A 24,644-nucleotide genomic window follows, 5' to 3' on the forward strand; every position below is an offset into this window, starting at 1 on the left:
CGGTCCCTAGCCACCAGGGAGAGCGGGAGTAGCAAGCGGGCGGGGGAGAGGACCTAACTCTCCTCTTTCCCTGTAACTTCCATTCATCTCGCTGTCCGCTTTATCCGTATCTGTCACTCGTTTCTACCTTCTCTCCCCGTATGCCTCACTTGCTCTTCTTCATGTCACTGGCTTCGCTTATTTCCTCTTTCATCTGTCTCTGTTGTATTTAGAGTCAGAAGGTTGAGCAACAATGCACAAATTTGATTGGCTGAGTAGCCTCATGTGGGATGGCTTCACTCGCATGCAATTTGGATGCCGTGTGGGTCGGACCGCGGTCCGACAGTTGGTAATCCCTGCGTTTGTGAAATAAATTCAATGTCTCCATCGTACATGAAAATAAAATGAATATTAATATAAACAATGGCAGCAATTGCATACAATTAAACTGTAGTCTTAATTCAGCATGTGCAGTTGGTTGCCTAATGCAATGCTGTGGCCATCATGATACGCCTCTATCCCTCTCTGTCCTCCGCCATCCGCCATGTCTTTAAACCACTACGTAGGAGGCCTGCCTTTCCCAATATTATCACCTTCTCCAGTCCACTACTCCGTATCACATGGCCCAAGTAACACAGCTTGCGCTGCTTGACAGAATGGCGCACTATAAGCCCTCCGTCTGTCTTATGTATCACCCAGATGTTTGTCCTGCTTGCAATCCGTGGTATTCTCAGAGTTTTTCCAGTAGCACTTCATCGTAAAAGCATCCACCCTCTTCTTGTCACTTTTTTAGCATTGCCCTTGACTTACTCCTGTACATGGCGATGGGGGAAATGATGGCGTGTAGCAGACGGACCTTGAGAGCGATACTAATCCCTTGGCTTTTCCAGAGAGTGGCCAATCTCTGCACTGCACCTCTTGCCATCACTAACCTGCTCCTGATCCGTCCGGTGCGCTGCTGCCCTTGCTCTTAATGCATGACCCCAAATACAGAAACTTGTCGACCTCTTCGATTACTTGGCCATCCATCTCAAACGACCTACAATCCACCCTCTTCTTATCCGCCACCATAATTTTAGTCTTGTCGACATTTAACAGGAGCCGCTTTGTTCCACTTTACACCTTTTCTCACCGTACCACGCTTTACAGATCGCCTTTTCTGCTGAAAATAAGAGTTGTATCATCAGCGAGGCCATAATAGCTCATTTGTTTGGCAGTCAGATGCTACTTACTAAACAAGCACAGCTTTCATTCTAACTATAATGATATAATAATATCAATCAAACATCACCCACACCTGGAGGAAGCCATTAATGTAGAGGAAACTCACATGGGCAATGACTTCTGCACTGATAGATCATAGAAAACGGCTAAGAGAATAGCATTACCGATTACCGCAGATGCATACACACAAAGTAACACTTTCAAAGTCTCAAAATTACAGTCTCCGTGCATAAACATTTGCATAAACAAATTCTTACTACGTAAAGCAAAATTGATCTGTTGTGGTCCAAATTAATTAGTGGCAGGCTGCCACAAAAAATTAATGTATCGGAAACAATGAATTTGATGCACTGCGTCAACAGCCTGGGGAAAGCTGTTTTCTGTTCCGACATTACTGTGCCCCAGTGCACAAAGCAGGGTCCATAAACGCATGTTTGGTTTATTTTGGTGTGGGTGAACTTGAAAGCCCTGACCTCACCCAAATCACACACCTTTGGGATGAACGTGAACAGAAGTGGCTGTCCAAATCCGACATCCATGACTTCTGACCCACAGACATCTTGTAGAAAGTCTTCCCAGGAAAGTGCAAGCTGGTATAGCTACAAAGGTGTGACCAATTTCACAATTTATTCCCTTTTCACTTTATGTGTCTCAATATGTAGCACATGTACATATAGTGGAACCTGTCAGCATCAAATAATTAGTAATCAAGCAATTTTAGAGGAGTTTTTTCAGGAAAATTTACATCGAATTGCAAATTGTACCACCACAGTGGCATTCATTGTTCCAGTGTACTGTGTCTCCATGTCTGAGTTAAATGTGTTCTTGCTTGTTATGCCAGGAGACAAAAATGGAACTTGTTTGCGAACCGTGAGATTTAGAACATGAACGAATATAAAGTTTCTGTGGGAAAGAATTTCAGCTGTCAAAAAAGTATGTCACCAAGCAGACGATGGAAATTAATGTATCAGACTGCTTACCAAACAACGCCACTGAGCCATGCCAAACAGCCCTGTTGACCTGTGGATCACAAAAAGGCCACAAAAGAAAGAATAAGACGGCATGAATCCATTTTCCCATGTGCTTACTAACTGATACATGATAATGAATGTGTTTCTACACAGACGACTTGACCAACAGTGATGTCAGCTGCTCTGACATGCTGAAGACTGGCTTTGGCCTGCCTCCTAAAGCTTCCACAATGGACACATGGACTCATCAGAGGGTATGGAGGCCAAGAAGTGCTTCTATTTTCACATAACTACGAACCACTCAAGCATCTCTAATGTATTTAAAGAGTCGCTACACATTCCGCAGAAACACTTACCTGATTTGACTTTTCTCCCTTTTGGTTAATTGGTTACACAAATTATTTTGGTCTGTTATGTTCTGTGTTGCAGAGACCAATCACTCGCTCCTGCAGTTTGGGCGATACACCAACCTGTAGCGCCACTTTCCACGCTTTAACCAAGACCTCAGACCAGCAGCAGCAAGGGAAGGGGTCGCCACGACAACGGCGTGTAACTGTTGGTGGGTCTTCTGTGGTTTCATTAAGGACAAATTGACTCATATGACACCAAAATCAATAATACAGCCGTGTGTTCCTTCAGCGTCGTGTGCTCCCCAGTCCAAGGACCAGAATGGAAACTTCCCTGAGAAGGTAAGCCATCAAAACAGAGCCTTCAGGGTGGCATCAGCACACGACCCAGATCTGCTGCAATTATGCTCTGTTTATATTTCCCAGCTCTCTAGAGCTGTCAAAGCAATGACTTTAAAAATAGTGTCAGGATTTTAGTGTTAAAACAAGTATTAGTTTAAAGCACTGCTTCTCAAATAGTGGGGCGTGCCCCTTGGGGAGGCGAGGCGGGTGTGACATTCACTATCAGGTTCTCAGTAAAGACTCCAGTTGAGTTCCACTTTAGAGCCTTTTCTTGGAAAACTGAACATACAGAAATAAAGCATGCCCAACTGTGACTTACCGTGACATTCAACATCAAAAAAATAAACAAAATGCATGAAACTAATCTCCTAGCTCGATGCTAATTTACATTGGGAATCCCAAGATTAGCATTAGCAATTTACATGATTTCAAAGGCCTCCAAATATGACAACTAATTAGACATTGAAATGTGCATTCATACTTAAACAGATGATGCGTAGTAAGCATAACATACTTTTAGGCAAACATTTTCTATGGCTCAACAAGACACAGAGCTGTCAAAATTACACTGTGGTTAATTACTACGGTATTATTAATAGGAGCTCAATTTACTCTAATACACTGGTTCAGTTAATGAAAGCTGAGGCAAACAAGTTGAAGTTGCTGTATTACCTTCTGGTTTGGAAGTTCAGTTTTACAGCAGTGCTTTGCCATACGTCTTTTTTCCCTTAAAGGCCACCATATACTCAAGTACCACCAAGGCTAAGCCAATAACCTTGAAGCTAACAATTAGCCTCCATTTGCAAATAACATGTTAATACCGCACGACTGCCTTGTAAGTACCATTACAATTTAGCTGTACTTGGGCTAATGCTAATGAAATCATATTTAATAATTCGTGAGACGAGGACAAGATGAGACAAGATGAGATTTGACATTACTTTTTTAAAAAGTACAATGAAAAAATATCAAACATATATGACAATACCTGTATATTGTAATATACAAATTTAATTTCTACTACGTTACACACTTCAGCACTTTAGCTAGCGGCCTCACTCCGTTCATGTCATGGTTCAATGGAACAAACACGCCGAGGTGCTGAAACCAATGCACAGAGTGAAATCTATTCCTGCCTCTTTGGAGGCGAGAGACGAGGAAAACAGACACGCACGCACATGGCAATATATTGCGTCCGGCAAAATTATCAAGTTCATTTTCATTTTGTGTGATTAACTTATTTATAATCGTACCGGGCCAAGTGCCCACGAGACCAATTTTTTCGGATCGAGAAATCTTGTCACATTTTAAACTCGCAAGTTCTTGTGACACGAGATGCTGTGACACCCCTATAATTTCATTAGTGAAATAATAGTTGATTCATACTCATCAGTCAAATGATCAATCAGCTGTTGCACAAGTTTGTTTTATTTGATGCTACCCCTTGGCCAGGACTTCTTAATCTCAATGGGCTTTTACTGGTTAAATAAAGGTTACATAAAAATAAATAAATTACCTTTGAGCAACGGAGGAGCTAGAGACAGCTACATGACAGCACCATACATTGCAGTGCATTTTGGGACTTGTAGTATCAGCTGATACTTTGTTACATACAAACTGGCCAGTTCAGAAAGATATTTTGAGGTAAAAATGACATTTTGTCTGCCTCACATTCATTATTTTTTAGTAGTGGTAAAATCTACAGCTAGATAATAGCCAACATTTTCAATTAAATCGACTATGAATACACACAGCAAAATGCTATAGAGTGCAATGGCATCATTATGCAATCATTATAACTGTGTTACACATTATTCACAGGTTGAAAAGCATTTTTCCCCCTCAAAGCACATTAGTCATGAGTAACAGGTATGCACGCTCTCTTTTTCCCCCTCCAGAATGCGGACAGGCACCAGGCCAAATCACTCAGGGAGCTCAACACAAATGAGATCTGCCAGTGGTTCACCAGCATTGGACTGCACAAATGTCTCCCTTTCATCCAAGGTAAGGCACATTTCTCTGCAGTTTGCTGCCTCTCCCAGCCCTGTGGCTCCTTTATGTTTGTTTGTACCGCAGATCAAATAATGTTGTATTTCATCTCTGATTTAGTTGATCAGATGATTTACAATCACACCAATCATGTTAAGGATAACCTAGAATTAAACGCATGGGTTGGGTTATAAATGGTTATGTTAACAGAGCCAAATATTTCAACGCAATTAGTGAACTTCAAAGCACAGTTGGGACGTGATGGTTTTACGATAGCATTTACAGCATCCACCCAAATTTCAACTCCTGCTTGAGAAAAATTTGAAATTTAAATGAACTGAAATTATATAAATGGAAGTTCAAAAATACTACAATAAAATTACTTAACACTACAGATCCGCAATGACACTTTATTGGTGGATTTCATCATTTCCCAGGTCAATTGGTTTGGGGTATTCAATCGAAGCAGTAGAAGCCGTACCCTGGGTTTGTGCATTATATGAGAATGTTTCTCTTGCAGAGGCGCATTTGTGTGGAGCAGACATTGCATCAATAGATGTGAACATTCTGGACGTACTGCGCATCGACACACTAGAAGACAAGGAGAAGCTACTCTCTGCAATTTATAATGAGCTGCACCCTCCCAGTACTTTTGGTATACTTCCTTTGCATTTTGACTAACTTTTATTCCAGGATCACTGACATGTGTTCAACTGTTTACTCCCTTGGAGGATCCCTCGGGAATAATTATGTCGAGACTTTCATGCCAATGATCAAATCTAAGTCTTCACCTCATGTAAGCTGTCTTGGCATGAACCGACGATCCCTCAAGCTCAGGTACAGGTCTTTCCCTCAAAAGCTCATTGCGCACTCCACCTTGTAATAACTCCAATAAGCACCAGTGTTTTTTTGATTCCAGACACAACAACCAGAACTACATGACACAGCGGAATTCCCACTTAATAGAGGTCACAATTAATGGTGAGTGATTGAATGAATGACGTGCCTGTCCCTCTTCAGCTCCCTCTTCCCCAAACTACACTTTTTTCAAACCAAAAGGTATCACAACGCCACCAGCGGATACCATATGTTACCAATAGCGGATTAAAAACAGACTGAACAAATAAATGTCGACAATTTGAAGTTAAACTTTGTAAAAAAAAAAAAAAATAAATAAATCTATCCGAATAAAAAGATTGGCGTTTCATGGCTCTCACTCACTGCTGTCTTGGGCATGTTAATATGTCCATCGCACGTGCACATTCACACAATCAGTGTCAGAGAAGGTTGTAAAGTTTCAGGTATATTAAACTGTATAGGAGTATGTAGAGCTGGGTTTTAGGTCACACAGTTGTAGTTAACGGTTTACATGTTGAAGAATTTTGTGAAATAACTGCAATTTTACAATACAAAATAGATGTTTTGATATATTTCTTATATATCACAAGGTAAATATCTTATATTGAAAAATAAATATATTAAAATGGTCAATTAACATTTATTACCACATAAGCACATAAGACAACTGGTGCTGTTGAGTACCGGTATCAATTCCTAGGTACCGGGTATCAGTACCGTATCAGTTCAGATGTGAAAGGTACCCATTCTTACATACAGTAAATTGAGTCTTTCTATAACCCTATTTCTTTCATGTATTTTTGGATTGGGTATCATTGCATCATGCAAAAAAAATGATTTCTGACTAATAATAATGACTGATGAAAGTTTGAAACTGTATTGTAATTTGCAGAGAGCTAACAAGAAAATTGACTGACTGATTAAAAAAAAAAAATAGACCAAAGTGATTACAAAAGTATTGTGTTAACCGTCGTCATGCCGTGCATTGCAGCCTCAGAACGGATAGTTCACCTCAGAACCACAAAAGAAACAACAATGGCCAAAATAATGGAATCGTGTCTCAGAATGCTGGGAATGACAGAAGACAGAAACCTTTTCTCAATGAAAGAGCAGAAAGGTACAAAATAACAGTACATGGTGCTTCCAACATACGGATGTTCCATCACAGCAGTATGAAGACATCATGAGCACATCTGCTTTTATTTCGAGATTCCACAGCTGAGCTCTCCCAGGATCAACATATCGGGAGCCTGCTGACATCCTCATCTGAGAGGGAACTGGAGCTGCATTTGTGTAGAAAGGTATCACTGGCCATTCCAACAATACGTAAAGTTGTACTTGAAAGTATTCAACTCCCACTGTAAGTTACTTTGACTTTCAAAGTGTAAAAACTCCAAATATAAAAAAATGCAACTTACAACGAAGCTTGAATATTTTGAATGCCACTGTAGATATAGACCATGTTTATTACCAAACAAATGCAATCTATGATTTTGCAACACAGAACATGAGCACCGCTTCCCAAAACAGTCCAGAGGTAAACAGCTCCAATGGAATCCAAAAAGAGGAGAGGATCAGGGAGCTGAACCTGCAGGTGGACTCCCTCCAAAATGTCATCCTGCAGGTCAGTACCACTCTTTAACTGAGGCGGTACATATTTTGCATCATCCTTGAATTCCTGTGCTATTGATTTAGGAACTAACTATAACTACTAACTATTGATTTCAAGGTGCAGGAGCTTCACCTTGGGCTGGTAGCGTTCTGCTCAGAACTGAAGAACTCGGATGGAGATGTGAATTTAGAAATGCTTGGCTCAGCTGAGCTGGAGCAGAAACTGGAAATGCTCCAAAGACGGCTAAGTGACAAGAAGCAAAGTCTTCAGACCCTCCGAGATCACATCAATAACTCTGCTGTTCACAGGAAGAAGTAAGGCGTCTTTGCTCTTAAATTGTATCCTAATAATATAATATGAATATACATGTAAAACATCCTGGTTATTTGTGTAACTCAAGACACTTCATAAGGCCTCTTGACAGCCACTCCATAAGGCAAAAATGATTCATGTTCTACGATAATCCTTGATTTCATTGGCAGTGTCAAAAATTTAACAATGTTTATTATTGTGGTTGCCTCTTAGAATTAGCTAATTAATGTGACAAAATACTTAAAACACCACTCAGTATGATACAGTGCAGACACCACTAGACTACTGCAAACTTCAGCCACAATAAATAAACATTTGAATATTGTTAAATAAGTCAGTGTCAATCAAAACTCAGTATTGTTAACCTAATTGTGTCCTTTGACACTTCCTCCGGCTTTCCTTAACTCCAAACAGAAACGTCTCCTGGCATAAAAACTATGCAGTTGTTTTGGGCCACAACCACTAGGGGGCGGCCACATGATCAGAAAGGCTTTGACCAGTTCAAGTCAATTTAAATAGACACTCTTTATATTTTCAAGAACCAGTGGCATTTGGTACAATGGCCAGGAAGTGCAAAACAACAAACAGTGAAACACTAACATATCAGAAAACACACTGACAGAAAGTGATACACATGTACATTTCAGAATGCAGAACAAAACACACAACTAATTAACATTTCAGGAAACACATTAAGAAACGACGAAACAAATTACAATCACACAAACCATAAAGGGAATATACCCAAACCCAGATTGAAAAGACAGGAGGCCAATAACGATGCATGCTGTTGAAATTACTAAACGTGTTAGTGTGCATGGTGTGTTGAATAAAGACATGAGATACTGGTAGTTTTGATCATTTATTTTCTGAAATTTTACTTTGTTTTGCACTTCCTGACCACTGTTATTTGGAGCCTTGGAGGTTGCAATTTGATTAAACAAATCTTGGTAATATTAAATACCTAAATGGGGCCACAGACAAAACGTTGTTTAGGGCCACAAGAAGCCTAGAGCAGGACAGATGAGTTATAGAACACATTTTCAAAAATACAATGACATGCATGGTTCAATAATAACTTCCCATTAAACTAGTTAGACATGTAGATTTAAAGATTTCAACTTGTCACTACATGCTTCATGAGACGTGCTATAGGTGGAGTAATGGAACTTTCTTCTGTTTTTCTTGCATCCAGACAGCTAGATGTTCGTCTTCTGGAGAAGATGCAGCTGAACTGTCAAGTGTTTAAGGAAGAAATCTCTATGGTGCATCTCAACCGACAGGTGGCTCACCTTCAAAATGTTCTGCAGGAAAGCTACATTAAGGTACTGATTATTTTAGGAAAACCTGCAGCAGTACCTAACTTGAACTGGCATTAAACAGTCATCTGGCCCGCCCCTCCCTTCACGCAGCACACACACTGTATGTAGGACTCCACGATGTGTGGGGGGCCCCATTTTGCACACGCGCAAATGTGCAAAAGGATGTGCATCATTGCTGTCAGACATAAAGCACCAAGTCAGCTCTCGCCAGGAGAGGAAAAAAAAGAACAAACTAATCTGACACCATGCTCGTTGCCACAATAATTGACAACATGCAGCAGAATAAGAGAATAAAATGGAAGGATTCACCCTACTCACCCCTTAGTCTTTGGTGGTGTAATGGTACAGCTGCTGCAGAGGGTGTGGGTTCAATCGCAGCCCTGGACGTTTTTTTTAAAACTCCATCATTTTCTACGCCGCTTATCCTCATTAGGGTCACAGGGGTATGCTGGAGCCTACCCCAGCTGACTTCGGGCATGTGTTCGTAACACTACAACACATGCACCTAACTAAATTCAGGTTGGCTTTTAAAATTGCTTTTAAAAGTACAATTCTGCTCAGGGCGCCAATTTGACCAGAGGCGGCCCTGACAGTCACTAACGTCAGTTGGTATGCAAGAAGACTGTTGTATCTGGGAATACAACTGTTTGGATCGATAAAAACATACTGAAGTTTGTAGCAGGAAATCTACACAACCGATTTTCAAAAAACTTTGGGAAGGGTTGATACTTGTAGCAAGTATGAACCTGGCACATTGTGGATGGATAAAATCATTTTGTTTTCTTTTTTGCTTTACATTTTGAGACACCATCTAATTTTGGCCCCATGTAAATGGTAAAGCTCATTCACTTCCAGCCATAGTGAACTGCTCCTTGCACCAGTTTAGCACCATTTCTGCAACTTCACAAACTTTGTGGACAGGTGGCATGTGGTGCAGGATGGTCTGGATCAGAGGTGTCCAAACGTTTTCCTCAGAGGGCCACATGCTGAAAATGAAAGGAGGCAAAGGCCACTTTGATATTTTGTAAACAACATGTGCTAAGAAGATATATATTTTTATGATATAAGTGAAAGTACTATTAGTATGAACTTTGCTGTTTTTTGCTTTTGTTTCTTTAATTTTCCAAATATTTAAACTTTCTTCTTAAATAATCTACGGAAATGTTCTTTTTGTGATATTTTATTCCCATTATACCATAACTTCTTCCCCAACCTAATTTTCAAAAAAAAAAAAAAATTTGTTTTGTTTGTTTCTCATAACATTACGACTTTTAAAAAATAAAATTTTGTTTTTAATATCTCAACTCTATGCTACTACCGGTAATCGTCCTCATAATATTGCCAGTTTATTCTCGTAAAATTGTGACTTTTTTTTCTTGTTAGAATACGACTTTTTCTCTAAATACTTTGATGTTATTCTGATAAAATTACAGCTGTTTTTTCCATTTCTGCTGTTGTTTTTTAAAATTATTTTTACTTTCCTTGTTAGAAGAAATGAGAGTTTGTTTTTGTCCCACAAGTGCGACTCTTTTAGCTGTCTGGCAACCCACACTTTTATTGTTAGTTTTCCTCTCATCATGATGACTTTATTCCCATAACATTTTGACCTTATTCTTTATTTAACTTTATTCTTGTTTCATAATATTACAAGTTTAAAAATATATCTTTTTCTTTCATCTTTGAACTTTATGCTCATTTTTCCTCATAATAATATGATGTGATCATCCTAAAATTTTGACTTTTTCTCATTAGATTACAACTTTTTTCTGTTAATGTTTTGACTTTTTTCTTGGAAAATTATTGCTGATTTTTAATTTTTTGCAATTTATTTATTTATTATTATTTTTTTTTTTAGTTTTGCCAGTAAAAAAAAACACTTGGGCCACCCCTGGTCTGGATAAAGGTGCAGATTTTGTTTTATTTTTGTTTTAGTGACAGTCTTCGTTAATATGCATTAAAAAATGCATATTAACTTCGTCATCCTCCATGAACCAGGAAGTATCCTATTAGCTATTAAACACATGTGTAAACCATCACATTACCCGAAGTACATTGTAGTTAAGCAATGTGAAGACCTTGCATTGTCATATAGGTAACAACAGGTCTGAGGCACGGAAAGCATAAATGACTTCCTGGTGTCAGGGTCAATGTATTATGTCCATCATCTTTGATCCTGTCCCCACTGTTCTCCCACGGGACAACACAATGCTGCATTAACTTCACTCCACTGTTGTGCAAAGCTGTGCATGTTGTCTCTTTTTGAGAATGGGCACACAAGGCTGGCTGGACCTGGACTCCGTCTGAGAAAGCGGTGTTGTAGCGCTGACACCCGAGAGCCTGTGACCATACCAACAATGGAATGCATGCGACAAAAGGCACTGGGAGAGTGCAATGGAGAAATGGGCCAGGATGTGTAAAACTATCTCCATCTATCCCCGGAGGAGCTCACTTCTTTTTTAATGTGAGCCTTTTATCCCGCTGGAGAAGTCCTAACGAGGTGCCATGAATGGACACACGCGGCTTTGGCTTTGAATGGTGCCCCGTGTCACGTTGCTGCCCCGGGGCCACGCTTTTTTAGGTGGCGAGCTTGTGGGAAAAGCAGCAGCGTTAATGTTTATCATATGACCTAATCAGAGTTAACACACAGGTCAGGACTGAGGAGCAGCCTGGGAACTGATGGAGCCACTGCTCTAATAAGGAGCAGACCGCCCTGTATTTGGTCTCGTAGGCTGCCCCGCATTGCAGACAATCAGGAAATATTTCATCATTGGCCTTCTAATCTCCAGGATCTCTTCCAACTGGCGAGCATCAATAAAGCAGTCGAGAGGGGAGGGAAAGAGAAACAGAGGGAAGAGTGCGAAGGGGCGGTGGGGAAACACAACAAATAGCGAAAATGAGTTTAAATAAGCGCCTTAGCTTGGACAACTCAAAAACTTCAGACAGACTCTTGAAGAGGGGAAACTGAGAGAATAACATCTTTGCTTACCTTGACTCGCACAAGGTCTCGTTTAGGAAGAACCTGCATGTACCTGTGGGTGCATATCCCGTGTTCTGTTCTCACACAATAACATTGAAATGATTAATATTTAAATTATGAAACACCATTATTACTACAGTTGAGGCAAATGCCCCAAAAGTCATGCAATGTGGAGTTCATCCTAAATTATTTGAGAAAAAAGTTCAAATGCAAACACATATTAGCAACAGCACTAAGTACAATATGCACAATACAATTAATCAAATATCAATTGCATACACAAATGAAATGTAATAAGCATATGCTAATGTAGTAGCATGTACTGCAGCTAAAAGCATAATGGCTAAAGGCTCTGTCCCACCGCGGCGTTCAAAGATTACGTCTGCTTTTTTATTTCTTTTTCAGCTGGTTTGCAGACGTATCTAGATGTTGACAGACGCTGCAGGCCATTCCAGACTTGGACGTGTTCAAAATATCCGACGGTTTAGCGGCTCTCATCTGGCATATTTTTGCAGTTTTCGCTGTAACTTGGGTGGAAATGTACTGTTTTGTAGACCTTCATGGCCATTGGTTAGGCGGTAGTGTGATAGTGCTCCAAAATGATAGTATTCCAAGATAATATTGTTCCAAATATAATTTCAAAACAAGCCACGGTGCTACTGTAACAGTTTGATTGAGTGTAAGTTGGTTAGTCAGTGAGGCGCAAGGATGACGGCATGAAAAAGTGACTTTTGTGTAAAAACTACAAGAGTCAAATTCGCGGGTTTTTGCCCGTCAAGCCTTAAACGCATCTTGTTACTCATACTTAAGCAGACATTACTCAGGCGTTTCATGCTCCGTAAGTTGGGCTCAATGAAGACATTACTCACACTTAAACAGGTGGTTTTGTTAAGATGTATTTAGACATTACTCATGCTACAACAATTAATCGATGAATCAATGATTCAGCGATTATCCAATTAAATGACAACTATTTTGGTATTTCATTTGTTGTTTTTCGATTTAAAATGTAAATATCCTCTGATTTCAGCCTTTCAAATCTGAATATTTTTTATTTCCTTAGTCATGCATGCAAGCAGACCTATTGTTGTCTTTTAGGCAAAACAAGATATTCACACACATCAGCTTTGACTTTGGAAAACAGTGGTCAACATTTTTGTCTATTTTGTAATAAGTTGCGGACCAAACCACTATTAAATGTTTGTATTTGGTTCCAATTGATTTGGTCCGTCTAGGGCCCAACAGATTACTCGATTAGTGAAGCAACAACGAGCTTCAAATTAATTAATTAAGATAATTGATAGTTGAAACCCTACTGTTCTGTCGATCATCCATGGTCAGAAAATTTGACAACCTCTGACATAAATATTTAGACGGAGGAAGACAGAATCGAACAGCGCAGCGGGACAGATACTTTGACTAGCATGAAAATGCTCACAAATGGCTGAGGATAAACAAACACAGACCAAGCAATAACAAATGTCAATATGCGACTGGCATACACCACTTTTAGATTCCGACAGTACCTAAAAAAACAACACCAGGTCACAACATTGCTCTGAAAACACCTTCTGTTGCGCTTCTGTCATGCATCATCAAGGGATGAATACATTCACTTTGTCTTAGTTTTATGTCTTTGACAGCTAGGAATGTTAAAATGTTACTGTAGAGTTAATAAAGGTGTTAAGATGGCAACAGTTAGAGCCTGGGACAAATGCATTAACTTTACATCATTTGCTATGGGAAGTGGAAGTCACTGAACTATTGTGTTTGATTTCCATTGTCTGTTTAGTGCGGTCAGTGTTCTACTGCTTTTCTACCCCGTGTGAGACTGTCTGAGTTGGTGAAGATCATCTAACGTCTGCCATCATTGTTGTCTGGCCTTTCAGAGATTGATTTGTCATACCGGATCAAACTAAATCCTTTCTCTGGTCATGATAGAAGATAAAAATGATCTTTTGTTTTCATAACTAAAAATGTATTTACCCAATGCTCACATTTCTCTTTAGTGAGTGCCTTCAGTAATATTTGAATCTATGTGGCCTGTGGCTGTCCCGGCTGGGTTAAGTTTTCATGAAATCATGTGGGTAAACATGAGAGAAATCCCTCCGTCTTTTGGCCCGCGTCCAACTAACAGAAAAAGATGCACATTAGCGTGTGCTTTTTAAGGAGCTTCAGATGAATTTCGGTGGATATATCCTGTCTGGCTCTCATGTCGGAGGCAAAAGTTTTGACCTCTGATCCAGGCTAGGCGACATCAATTGCTGCAAAATATTCACACGCCTGACGGAGAGAGGGAGGGGGGTGGTAGGATGCCAAGAGGCTGGATAAGGGAACTGAGGAATTCAGTGGTCAGACTCACAAGTTATTTCTGATCCCCACAAGCTACTTGTGGTGTGATCTCCTCAAAAGCTAATCATCACGTCTTGGTGGTCTGCAAGCTTTGACGCACATTTACTCTTATCTTCCGGGGACCTCGCCATCGTGGTGTCTGTAATAGTTAGCCTGCCAGAAAATAGAGTTACGTATCCCCTCGAGGAAACGATATTTCATAGACATAAGCCACAGCTTCTTAACAATGTTTACGTGTGATGAAGTGACAAAATCTGGATTTAAAGCATGTGTACAGATTGAAATAACCTCTTTGCTTATGTACTTATTTTTGGACCATATGGATCCAATTGTCAGGAACAGGATAAACTTGCATGCTTTATGTGCAAATACCTATACTGTATATCTCTATATTTATCTATCTAAGATTATGATGCTACAATGCAAATGATTGTGACGGTCAGGGTTGTGCATTTTATTTAAACAATGTGTATATTATTATGGTTATTGTAGTTTGAAGTGGTGTCAAACTACGCTGCATCATATTTAGAGTTGTTCCTAAAGAAATGAGTAGGAACAGTTCCACACCACTGCAAACTACACCCATAATAATAACCATATTATGAAATTATTTCATGAAAACTGACCATTTATCTGTAATAACAGGCTTTTTTATACAGCTCGGGCTAGTAAGTATGCATTTGTCATTGCCTGTGTTCACAGTGTAAACTCACAGTCTTTTCTCCATTCAGGAGAAAGACCAGCGAAAGAACATGGCCATCAGTAGCCTGAGCCAGCTGGTGTCTCCACAGTCTCCTGCCATGCTATTGGTGATCCAGGAGAGCCGTGGTCCGGACGGCTGCTATGGCTTTACGTGTCGCTACACTGAAGGCAGTGGCTTAGTGGTGGTCAGGGTGGACAGCTCACAACTATGTGTGGATGACAGGTATGATACACAATCATTCCAAAGATCACCAGAGATAGAATTACACCTAGAAAAACGACTAACTAGGAACTGCAAAAATGACTGAAAAAGCTGTAGAATGCATGCCAGGCCAGTACGGTGTTCCCTCGCTCCATCACGGTTCACCTTTTGCGGATTCGCTGTTTGGCAGAATTTTTTTAGAGCTTCTTCTTCTTTTTTTTTTTTTTTATTACATCTTATGAATACTGTTACAGGCCAAGCCTGGCCGTTTAAGAAGAATTACATTGTTTTCTGTGTCCTGATTGGCTATTGACCATTGTCACTCAATCTCCTTTGTGCCACCCTGCGTGTCTCCTGTATCTCTAGCTTGCTTGCTTGCTAGCTTGTAAATGAATCTTCGGTTCAGAGGACTGCAGCAATATGTTTTAACAAGGATACAAAAACGCTACAGTACAGTGGAACGGCGCCAGGACGAAAAGGCACGATCACATGAGTGAAATACGCTTGAGTGACTTAATCATTTCTTGTGTCCTACCTGTAAAATTCAAACGAAGGTTTGAACTTCTTTAAGAGTGTTTAAAAAAAAGAGAGAAATGTGATCAAATGTTAACGTCTGTCTAAGAAAAGTGTATAAAGTGTATGGTGAGCCGTTTTACAGCCTTACATTGTAAAAAATAAATTTGGCTACTTCGCGGATTTCACTTATTGCGAGTTATTTTGGGAACCTATCCCCCGCGATAAACGAGGGGACACTGTTGTTGGCAATGTCACTTTGCAAAGAAACACAACATGCATGTGCACCAACTTCTTGTGCTTCTGGGTTTAATCCAAAAGCCTCTTTTAAAAACCCATTGCCAGCAAACATGCAGAATTTAAATATGCTCCAATTAATGCCTCTAGTCAAGTAACTGCTGTAAGCAACCGTTTGATGAAGTTTTTATTAACTCCATGAGATAGCACTAGCTGCATCTAAAGTATCATGAGGTCAGCATCCAACATCTTTATCTGCATCATCCTGTACTGTTGTTTGCCATGAACTCATCAGCTCACTAGTATTAATGCAGTCTGTTTTTCTCCTTACTGACGCTACAACATTGGCTCTACGGCTGTTGTGTTGTGCAATATTCTTGTTAACACATAGCCACGTGGTCAAAGAGACTTTTTATTATTATTATTTTTTTACTTTACTTTACTTTACTTTTTACTTTCCAAATCATAATTAAATGACTAATTAATTAAATTAAGTTATGTATATACTGGGTTTTCTTTACAGTTATTACATGCTACCAGTTGCCATTCTCTTTGGGGTTTCCGTACATAAATATTGCACCTATAATTACAGCATTGCCGGTGTGCAATGAATGCAGATGGCTACACGGTGAACAAGAGGTTAGCGTGTTAGCCTCACAGTCATGCTGAGGGTTCGAATCTCCATTTGGGCGTATCTGTGTGAAGTTTGTATGTTCTCCCTGTGCGTGGTACGGGTACTACGGCTTTCTTACACGGTCCAAAAACCATAAAATTGTCCATAGTGTGACTATGAGTGTGAATGGTTGTATGCATATATGTGTCCTGTTATTGACTGGTCCAGTGAAGACAGGCATTATAGAACATGGATGGATGGAACTACAAGTACTGCAATACTGGACTTTGAGGTGATGAAAGCTTTTTTGGACAAGGGTTACATCAACAGCCATGCAACTCACCATTGGTGGTGGCACGCTGAACACTTAACACGCCTTATGCAGGGACAACGTTTTGACAAAAAGACAGTTTGTAACATTTTTATGGAACCAATAATGGTGTCATTTGAAAAAACGTCCTACTTTGAACAGCCAAATTAATTCCCATGTTGAAGAAGTCAGCATGACAGTGCAGAGAACCGCAGATGCTGCACAGGCTTTGATTGCAGCATCTTGGCCAAAAGACATTTCCCATGGACATAAAAACTAATGGGGGAATTTGTGGAGTGAATCATGCTCTAAATCCTTTTTCATATTCAGACTCCCTGTCTCTACAATGTCCTCTGTAGGCTTGTGGAAGTGAATGGGGCACCAGTGGTCAACTTCACTGAAGAAGAACTGAGTGACCTTCTGCTCAAGCTCCCCCGCGCCCAGATTATTGTGCTCCGTCAGCCGACTCCGGCCCTCACCTCCCACCACCCCCCTCTGATCCTGCAGCACATGGTTAACCCTAATCCCCTGCGAGCAGAGGATGTGATCACCATGGAAACCCCATCACTGCGCAGGGTAATGGCTATCTGACAAGGGGGGTGACAGGGAACAACCCAGAGGGACTGAGAAGGAGAAAGAAGATGGTGGTTAATTACTAGCATTTTCTTCCTGTAGTGGTCAATTTTCTGTTATGTGATTGGTTACAGCTACTATGTCTTATGATCATGTATTGATGTATTTGTAGAGCTGTAAAAAAAACAACAACAACTGTAAAAGCCAACGCTGTCACTAGCAGACAGCACACCTCAGTTCTGATGTACAGCATGTAGAAGCCTTGACGTACTCAAACCAACATACATTCACTGTTCCATTTGAATCGCTTGTTATTTTACAAATTTATGACACAGGAGAGAGCCGTGAATTAAGACTAAAGGGATACAAATCCTATACTTCACTAGATATGGAAGAGCATGCTTGTCTAACATCCATCAGAGTTGTTCCTGAGGGTGCAACAATGAATGCTTGATCCAACGCTGAGGAACTCCTGGAAAAAATAGACAGCTGGGAAGTACAACAAAACATGCAATCTACTGTAGTTACACGCATGCCTGAAAGCTTTGCAACCTGCATTGTCTTTGCAGAACACACACATGCAGCTAGCGTTCTCTGAGTTGAGTCACGTTTGGCCTTTTTTGTGTTGTAATACAAACCAGCGGGCTGTGGGAATAAACCCTTGGCCGCAGAAATGCCTCATTTCAGGCTCGTTCTCCCTCGTTAAGAGCCAGTGGATTGTGCAAACTCAACGGTACAAACAGTACCAGGCTGCTGGGGGTCCAAAGAAACCACTTTTGCTCATCAGTTGATGAGAAAGGTCACGGGTTGATCATCAGTGTTTTTAATGATTCGACAATCAGTAGAAATTATTTGCAATCCCAAGGAGACATGATGGTTGCCAAATAAATTCACAAGAGGGGGAGGAATATGAATCTGGGGCAATTGGAGCTACTCTGGCACAGACATGGGAAAATAAAGTTGACAAAGCCACAACTTGTAAACTGACGCAGATGACCATTATGTCATACCTACGGAAGTGTTACAGTTTGGTGAGAAGTTATCCAAACCCACAACACAATGCCATGACAGGATGTAGGAGATGTAGAAAGGAAAAATAAACTGACAATGAGCGTAATGCTTATTGTCAAAATGACACGCAGCATGGTTCATTCTTTATAAAGACAGAAATGAGAAAAATAGAGCAGCACTTGCAGACACACGGGGCAGAGGAGACTATGTGTCATGGCTGTCTTTATGGAAATAAATTAACACTGGAGAGAATGAGACACAATCCTATAAACACTGCTGCTGGCAAATGAAGAAAGCCATGGTGACAGAACCCAGAAAACACAGTCAGGATGTAACACTCCTGCTACCATCCACTGCCTGTTGGCAGGCTTGAGGCTGACAGGGAAAGCGGAGGCTTTGTAAGTCAGGAAGATGAGCCATAAGACCTTGTACAGTACATTAGTCAGAAACATCTGCAGAACATTTAAATGAACATCAGCCTCCTCTTATTCTACTGCCAACACGCCTCAGGTTGACCCAAGCTGTACCTAACACGTAGTGGCACTGAGCAACCTGCACTACATCTGGTTCGCCTTAGCAGCCTCAGGAACAACATCCAGCACACGTTGATAAGCTCCGAGTCCGCTGAAGCTGCATTTTTCTTTTCGCCCCTATCAGCCGCAGCTTCTCACTCCTCAGACGCCCCCCTCTCTGACCCCTTATTCCACCCCTCCACCTTCAACTCCCACCCCTTGACATTTCAGGGTGCTTTGCATTTGTTTGATGTGGGAAAGGGGGCATTAGTTTTGGTTTCCTGCCCAAATCCCACAAAAACCAATAAAACGTACACAGGTCTGATGGGAAGCAAGGGAATTCCTGTCTACTAAACATTAGACAAACACTCAGTCTTATATACTCTATTAGAGTATATGGGGTCTTAAAGCAGAAGCTGATGTTACTTCTAAAAAACTGTAGACGTGCACAACTCCACTAAGAGAGATGTGAGCTGAGATTCAAACCACCTGACTAACATATCACTGCTACTATTTGGTACCTCAGTTTTTGTCATTTGTTCCAAAAGGTCAGACGAAAATGTAAATCCATTTAATCCCTTCCAGACACACAAAAAAAATTAAAAAAAACTATTTAAAACACATTTTATAGAGAATAGTTAGTTTTACATGCAGAAAACAATGAGAAATGACTACTAAAATGGAGAAATGAACATTTAATATAGTTTTTACCTTTATTGAAAACAACGATGAGCGTATAAATAGATGGGGCGGTGACATCTTTGTACTTTGCAATGAGTTCTTTCATGAATTCAATAATGTTTCTCACCTTCTTTATCAAATTGCTGTCACTAGCAACTTCCTTTGGCCCCGTGGCGGGTTATTTAGCATTGTCACTTAATAAAAAATCCACAGATAAGTAACAAACGCTCTCTTGATTCTGATTTTCAGTATAGGGACCGACCTTGAAAGTGGGGCCTGGCGATCCTTTGGACTTTTTGGGTTTCAAGCAGGAGGTATCAGAAAAGTTACCACAGGGATAACTGGCTTGGGGCGGCCACACGTTCATAGCGACGTTTTTTGAAGTGTTGGCTTGTTCACCCACTAATGCGTAGGGTGCTTTGTTTAGGTGCTTGATTGCACGGAATTATACAGTACAGGGCAAGTGGATTACAGGCAATATTGCACAAAAAGTGAGATAAGATTTTGGTGAAACTTTTAGGGGAAAAGTGAATCATAGTAAAACTGGGGTGTTCCAAGATTTCACTGTATACAATATAAGAATAATAATGATAATTATTATTATCATTATTATTAATAAGATCAAATATACTGCATAGAATAATTATTATATAAATAGAATATTATTACTATATGTATTCTATTATGTATAATATATATTGATACTCATACTAATTATTATTATTATGACAACTCAAATTTTTATTATAAGAAATCCGTGATATATTTTTCTCCATGGGTTTTAAATTACACTTGCAACTATGATTAATTGAAGAACAATCATAGTCTTATTTAAATTCATTGTCGCATTTTCATCTAACCAGCAAGGCAGTAGCATGACAAAAAACCTTTGAGTTTTTTTATATTGAGGTAATGGTTTTGGGCTAGAGGGGAGCTGGAAGGGTAAGAGACAAATCCCAGGGGCTTTTGATTTCATTTTGCCGAGGTGGAAGTAGGGCTTCTACCCTTTCCTCTGGCAAATCTCATTCTAAGTAGCTGCACTAGCTACTTAAGAAAGTCCCTGGAGATATTGGTGTGTTGACCCACTTCTGGTCAGATGTGCTGTGTTATTTGACCTTTGTCCCTCCAGGATTATTCCTGCAATATGGTCTGTGCAAGATGGGGATATACTGCCATCTACTGGCATGCCCCTCCTAAGAGGTTCAGGTTTCCTGAAGAAGAGAAACATCTTGTGGTGGATTTTGAAGGGATTCTAATTAGATTCTGTTATCAAGACAGAGCTGGTTTGCATGGCAATTATCCATATGTTGTATGGACTATCTAGTTTTAAAAAAAATGATAGGCTAAAAATTGTAATCATCAGTAAACATTATGATATATGATGTGCTATATTATCTGTACTTCCAGGTGTAAAGCCAATCCAAATGAATTATAATGTAAATATATATGTTGTAATGTACAATAAAAGGGGAGATCTTATTACCCATTCAAAGTACATTTAAATTAACCATTTGCATTTGCAGGATCATCATCTTAATTCATTCATTTTCTTCTGCTTATCTTGTTCAGGATCCCCAGATTCTGAGAATCAATAACAAATATCTTTTGAGCAATCTTAGCATTTGCTTATTATATCACAGAGCTATATTCTATTCTTATGGTTTTGTTCGTATTTTACTCAGCAGTTTCTGAAGACATTATCCACCCATCTTTTATGCCGCTTATCCTCACTAGGTTCACGAGTATGCTGGAGCCTATCCCAGCTGACTTCGGGCAAGAGGCGAGGTACACCCTGGACTGGTCGCCAGCCAATCACAGGGCACATACAGACAAAGAAACATTCACACTCACATTCATTCCTATGGACAATTTAGAGTCGCCAATTAACCTAACATGCATGTTTTTGGAATGTGGGAGGAAACCAGAGTACTCGGAGAAAACCCACGCACGCACGGGGAGAACATGCTAACTCCAAACAGAGATGCCCAACGGGGATACAAACTCAAGTCTTCCCGATCTCCTGACTGAACTAAAAACTGAAAACTTGACAAGGGAGTCAAAATTGAAAGTTGAGGTGCACTCAAAAGTTGTTTATTTTTTGCAGTGTTCCATCACCGCCACATCATTTTAAAATAAAGTAAAAAGATAACTGTACAATGTACGTTTACACAAAAATAGTGGCAGATAAAACCTTGCACTCACAAAACATGCATGTTAGTGATAACAATCGTGACGACTGGACACCACAGGATTTTTAGATATCACTACATAATTATCTAAAATAATGTTTCATTCACGGGGAGTAATTTGGCCCCATAACTATAACCTAGCTCCTGCTTTGCAAACAGAAGGCGTACAGGGCACTTCCCACACGACTTAACAAGCATGATGGCAGTGGACGCGAAAGGTAGCAATTGTAATTGGATTACCAAAGTTCTTGTATTTCACGGGTTTAATCTGTGTAACAGAAAACAGCACATCAGTAATAACTTCCATTGCAAATCACTTTATAAGGTGCAATTACAGTTCATATCAGAGACACTCGATAAAAGCATACTATTCAGGTCAGGTTTTTGTGACACCCCCATCCAGGACTAAATCATCAATCAAGAAAAGACCAAATGTTATCCAAGATTCATTTTATCATCACTATACCTCAATAATGGAACAATTACAACCAAGTAATTTTCCATTCCACCTAAGACTAACGATTTCAAAATATACATGGAATAGAAGATCCTGGTGAAAAGCTCTGCAGGTTCGGAGAACGTGTCATACAGGCTGGATCGGGCAGCCAAGCTACATTGGAACACTCGCAACGCTAGTCAGTTAAAAGGCTAATGAAAAGGCCATTAGGATTAAGTATGAGGTGCGCTGTGGATGAGATAAATATGTTGGTGAAATTGCCTCGCACCGTCTTGCCGGCAGGCGGTGATTGCGAGAGGTCAGCACACGGTGTTATTCAATTTCCAGTCCATTCTCGTTGAAATATGGAGAACATAATGGCCATTAAAAGGTTTAATTAAGGCAAGATGAAAAATGGTGATTAGCATAATCAGAGGGAAAAAAAATGGATTATGCAGAAGTAATTTAAAATGGTATAGCAGAACATACTCTATACTACGAATCCATCGCACGAGGGTAACATCTGATTGGAGAACTTCATAAAGTAAAAGATAAAGATGAAAGATTAATTTACATATAAGTAGGAATGCGTACCGAAACTCGGTACTACAATGGCACCAGTGTCACCATGCAAAGACAGCACCTTGTCTAGGCTTTTTGGGGCCCTAAACAAGATTTTGTGGTGTGGTCCCATTTCAGACTTTATTACTAGGGTTTGATTTTGTGAGTTGCTGATCAAATTGAACTCTGCAGGTCTCGAAATGCCACCAGTTTGTGAAACAGTACGCATCTAAATGGACTTAAATGAGGTCAGAGAGCTTCGGATCACGGGGGCGCCTCTACCGGTTGCGGCCCTAAACAAGCGCATAGTTTTAATGGCAGGATACAAAATGATGTACAATTACGGCCGAGTCAACTGTTCTGTTGTTAGTGACGTTAGTTTTTCACCTGCAGAGATGACGGTGAGCATCCAGCTGAAATGCTCAGGGTTGAAACGCTTGAAAGTTTGGTTACACTTCACATCAGCCACCTGCAACAAGTATGAGGTGATATTGTGCATGTAACGTCTTATAAGTAACTACAGTTGTCTCAATTAAGACACGTCTCGTAGGATTAATTAGCAAGCACCTTTGTAACGGTAGGCTTACTGCCAGAATTGTGTATCAATTAGTAATTATGCGGAATGTATGCATTTGCAGTTGTTTTTTTTTCCCTTGTGTTCTATATTGCTGCTAGTGGACAATTTCTGGTGAATTTTATTTCATTATTGGTGAAATTATTACTTAGCAACAATGTTATTTTTATTGTTGAAGTATTTGAAGTGTTATTCCATTCAACGTGCATGTCCCAAAATTCCATAAACATAAAAAGGCATTGTTTTTGGACAAAATGTGTGTGTTTTCCATACTATCCAACCCTGCGTATAGGTTCAAATTCAGACTGATGAAACTGCAAACTGGAACAGCACTGTAGAACATGTAAAAGACCATCATACAGGACAGCAGTCATTCCCAACCACTGTACCGCGGCACAGTATAGTGCCATCAGGTGTGCTGGGGAAATGATGCAATCTATAAATAAATGTAACTTTGTTCATCGATGCCAATGATGTACTGTATAATGACAGGTAGAACTATCAAATGCTAATGGCAGAAGGTACATACAGTACAATACCTGTGTATCTCCTTATTGCCATTCACACATTTGTGTTTGCTGGTGAGCCCGAGATTTTTCTAATGTAGAATATGCGCCTTAGCTCAATAAAAGTCAGGAAACACTCAATTAAGTGCTGTATCTTGTCCATGAATAAAAATGCTAATCCAAATTCTACAGATCCACACTGTATAACCAGAACCGTTTGCATAACTTGACAATTCAATGAACCACTATGTAGCAGTTGGATACATCAACCAATTGTTAATATTGCTCTACTTGGGCTTGTTTTGTTGGCTTGGGTTGTTTTTTTTTTTACACCAGTCTTGCTTATTCAGTGTTCACTGTTCCCCATTCAACCATCTTTACGATAAACTCAGTTGAGGTGCAGCATTATTTGCTGGGCAAATCATTAAATTTTTAAAAAAGTCTCCAGAAAACCCTTTGCAGCCACTCACTTCTCTCTCATGAATGCTAAGAACCACCCACTAGATGGCAGTAAAGGACTCAGTACTATATTTTAGTGGCTGTAAATCCCTTAGCTGTCTGTGTGAAACCAAACGTTTTTTTTTTTAACAAACCAGAGGCACACACATTGTCATGTTAGAGTGAACACTGGTGCCTTGATGAAGCCTTAATGGAGAAGACAAAACATCACAGCTCAGTCAACCCCAACAGGCGAGTCAAGTCAGGCCTGCGAGACACGTGTGGCCAACCTAGAGAAAGT

The 24,644-nt window shown here is 40.0% G+C and overlaps 1 protein-coding gene across 3 annotated transcripts in view; it reads left to right on the forward strand.

The window, feature by feature from the left end:
- Positions 1-20,232, forward strand: part of LOC129193815 (uncharacterized) — a 37,337-nt gene extending 17,105 nt beyond the window's left edge. For 2 of the 3 annotated variants that reach the window (XM_054798496.1, XM_054798497.1), the window contains 14 exons: positions 2,328-2,428; positions 2,604-2,733; positions 2,814-2,863; positions 4,762-4,867; positions 5,373-5,507; positions 5,584-5,689; positions 5,772-5,833; positions 6,702-6,827; positions 6,920-7,011; positions 7,215-7,334; positions 7,440-7,636; positions 8,830-8,959; positions 15,017-15,210; positions 17,222-20,231. In XM_054798496.1, coding sequence (XP_054654471.1) covers positions 2,363-2,428; positions 2,604-2,733; positions 2,814-2,863; positions 4,762-4,867; positions 5,373-5,507; positions 5,584-5,689; positions 5,772-5,833; positions 6,702-6,827; positions 6,920-7,011; positions 7,215-7,334; positions 7,440-7,636; positions 8,830-8,959; positions 15,017-15,210; positions 17,222-17,453 — 1,746 coding nt within the window. In that variant the 5' untranslated portion in view covers positions 2,328-2,362 and the 3' untranslated portion in view covers positions 17,454-20,231. Of the gene's footprint in view, positions 1-2,327; positions 2,429-2,603; positions 2,734-2,813; positions 2,864-4,761; positions 4,868-5,372; positions 5,508-5,583; positions 5,690-5,771; positions 5,834-6,701; positions 6,828-6,919; positions 7,012-7,214; positions 7,335-7,439; positions 7,637-8,829; positions 8,960-15,016; positions 15,211-17,221 lie in introns of all 3 variants that reach the window. The other variant, XM_054798495.1, reaches the window with a different exon arrangement.
- Positions 20,233-24,644: the final 4,412 nt, after the last annotated feature.

Source organism: Dunckerocampus dactyliophorus, chromosome 14, assembly GCF_027744805.1.
Source record: "Dunckerocampus dactyliophorus isolate RoL2022-P2 chromosome 14, RoL_Ddac_1.1, whole genome shotgun sequence".
Lineage (NCBI taxonomy): Eukaryota > Metazoa > Chordata > Actinopteri > Syngnathiformes > Syngnathidae > Dunckerocampus > Dunckerocampus dactyliophorus.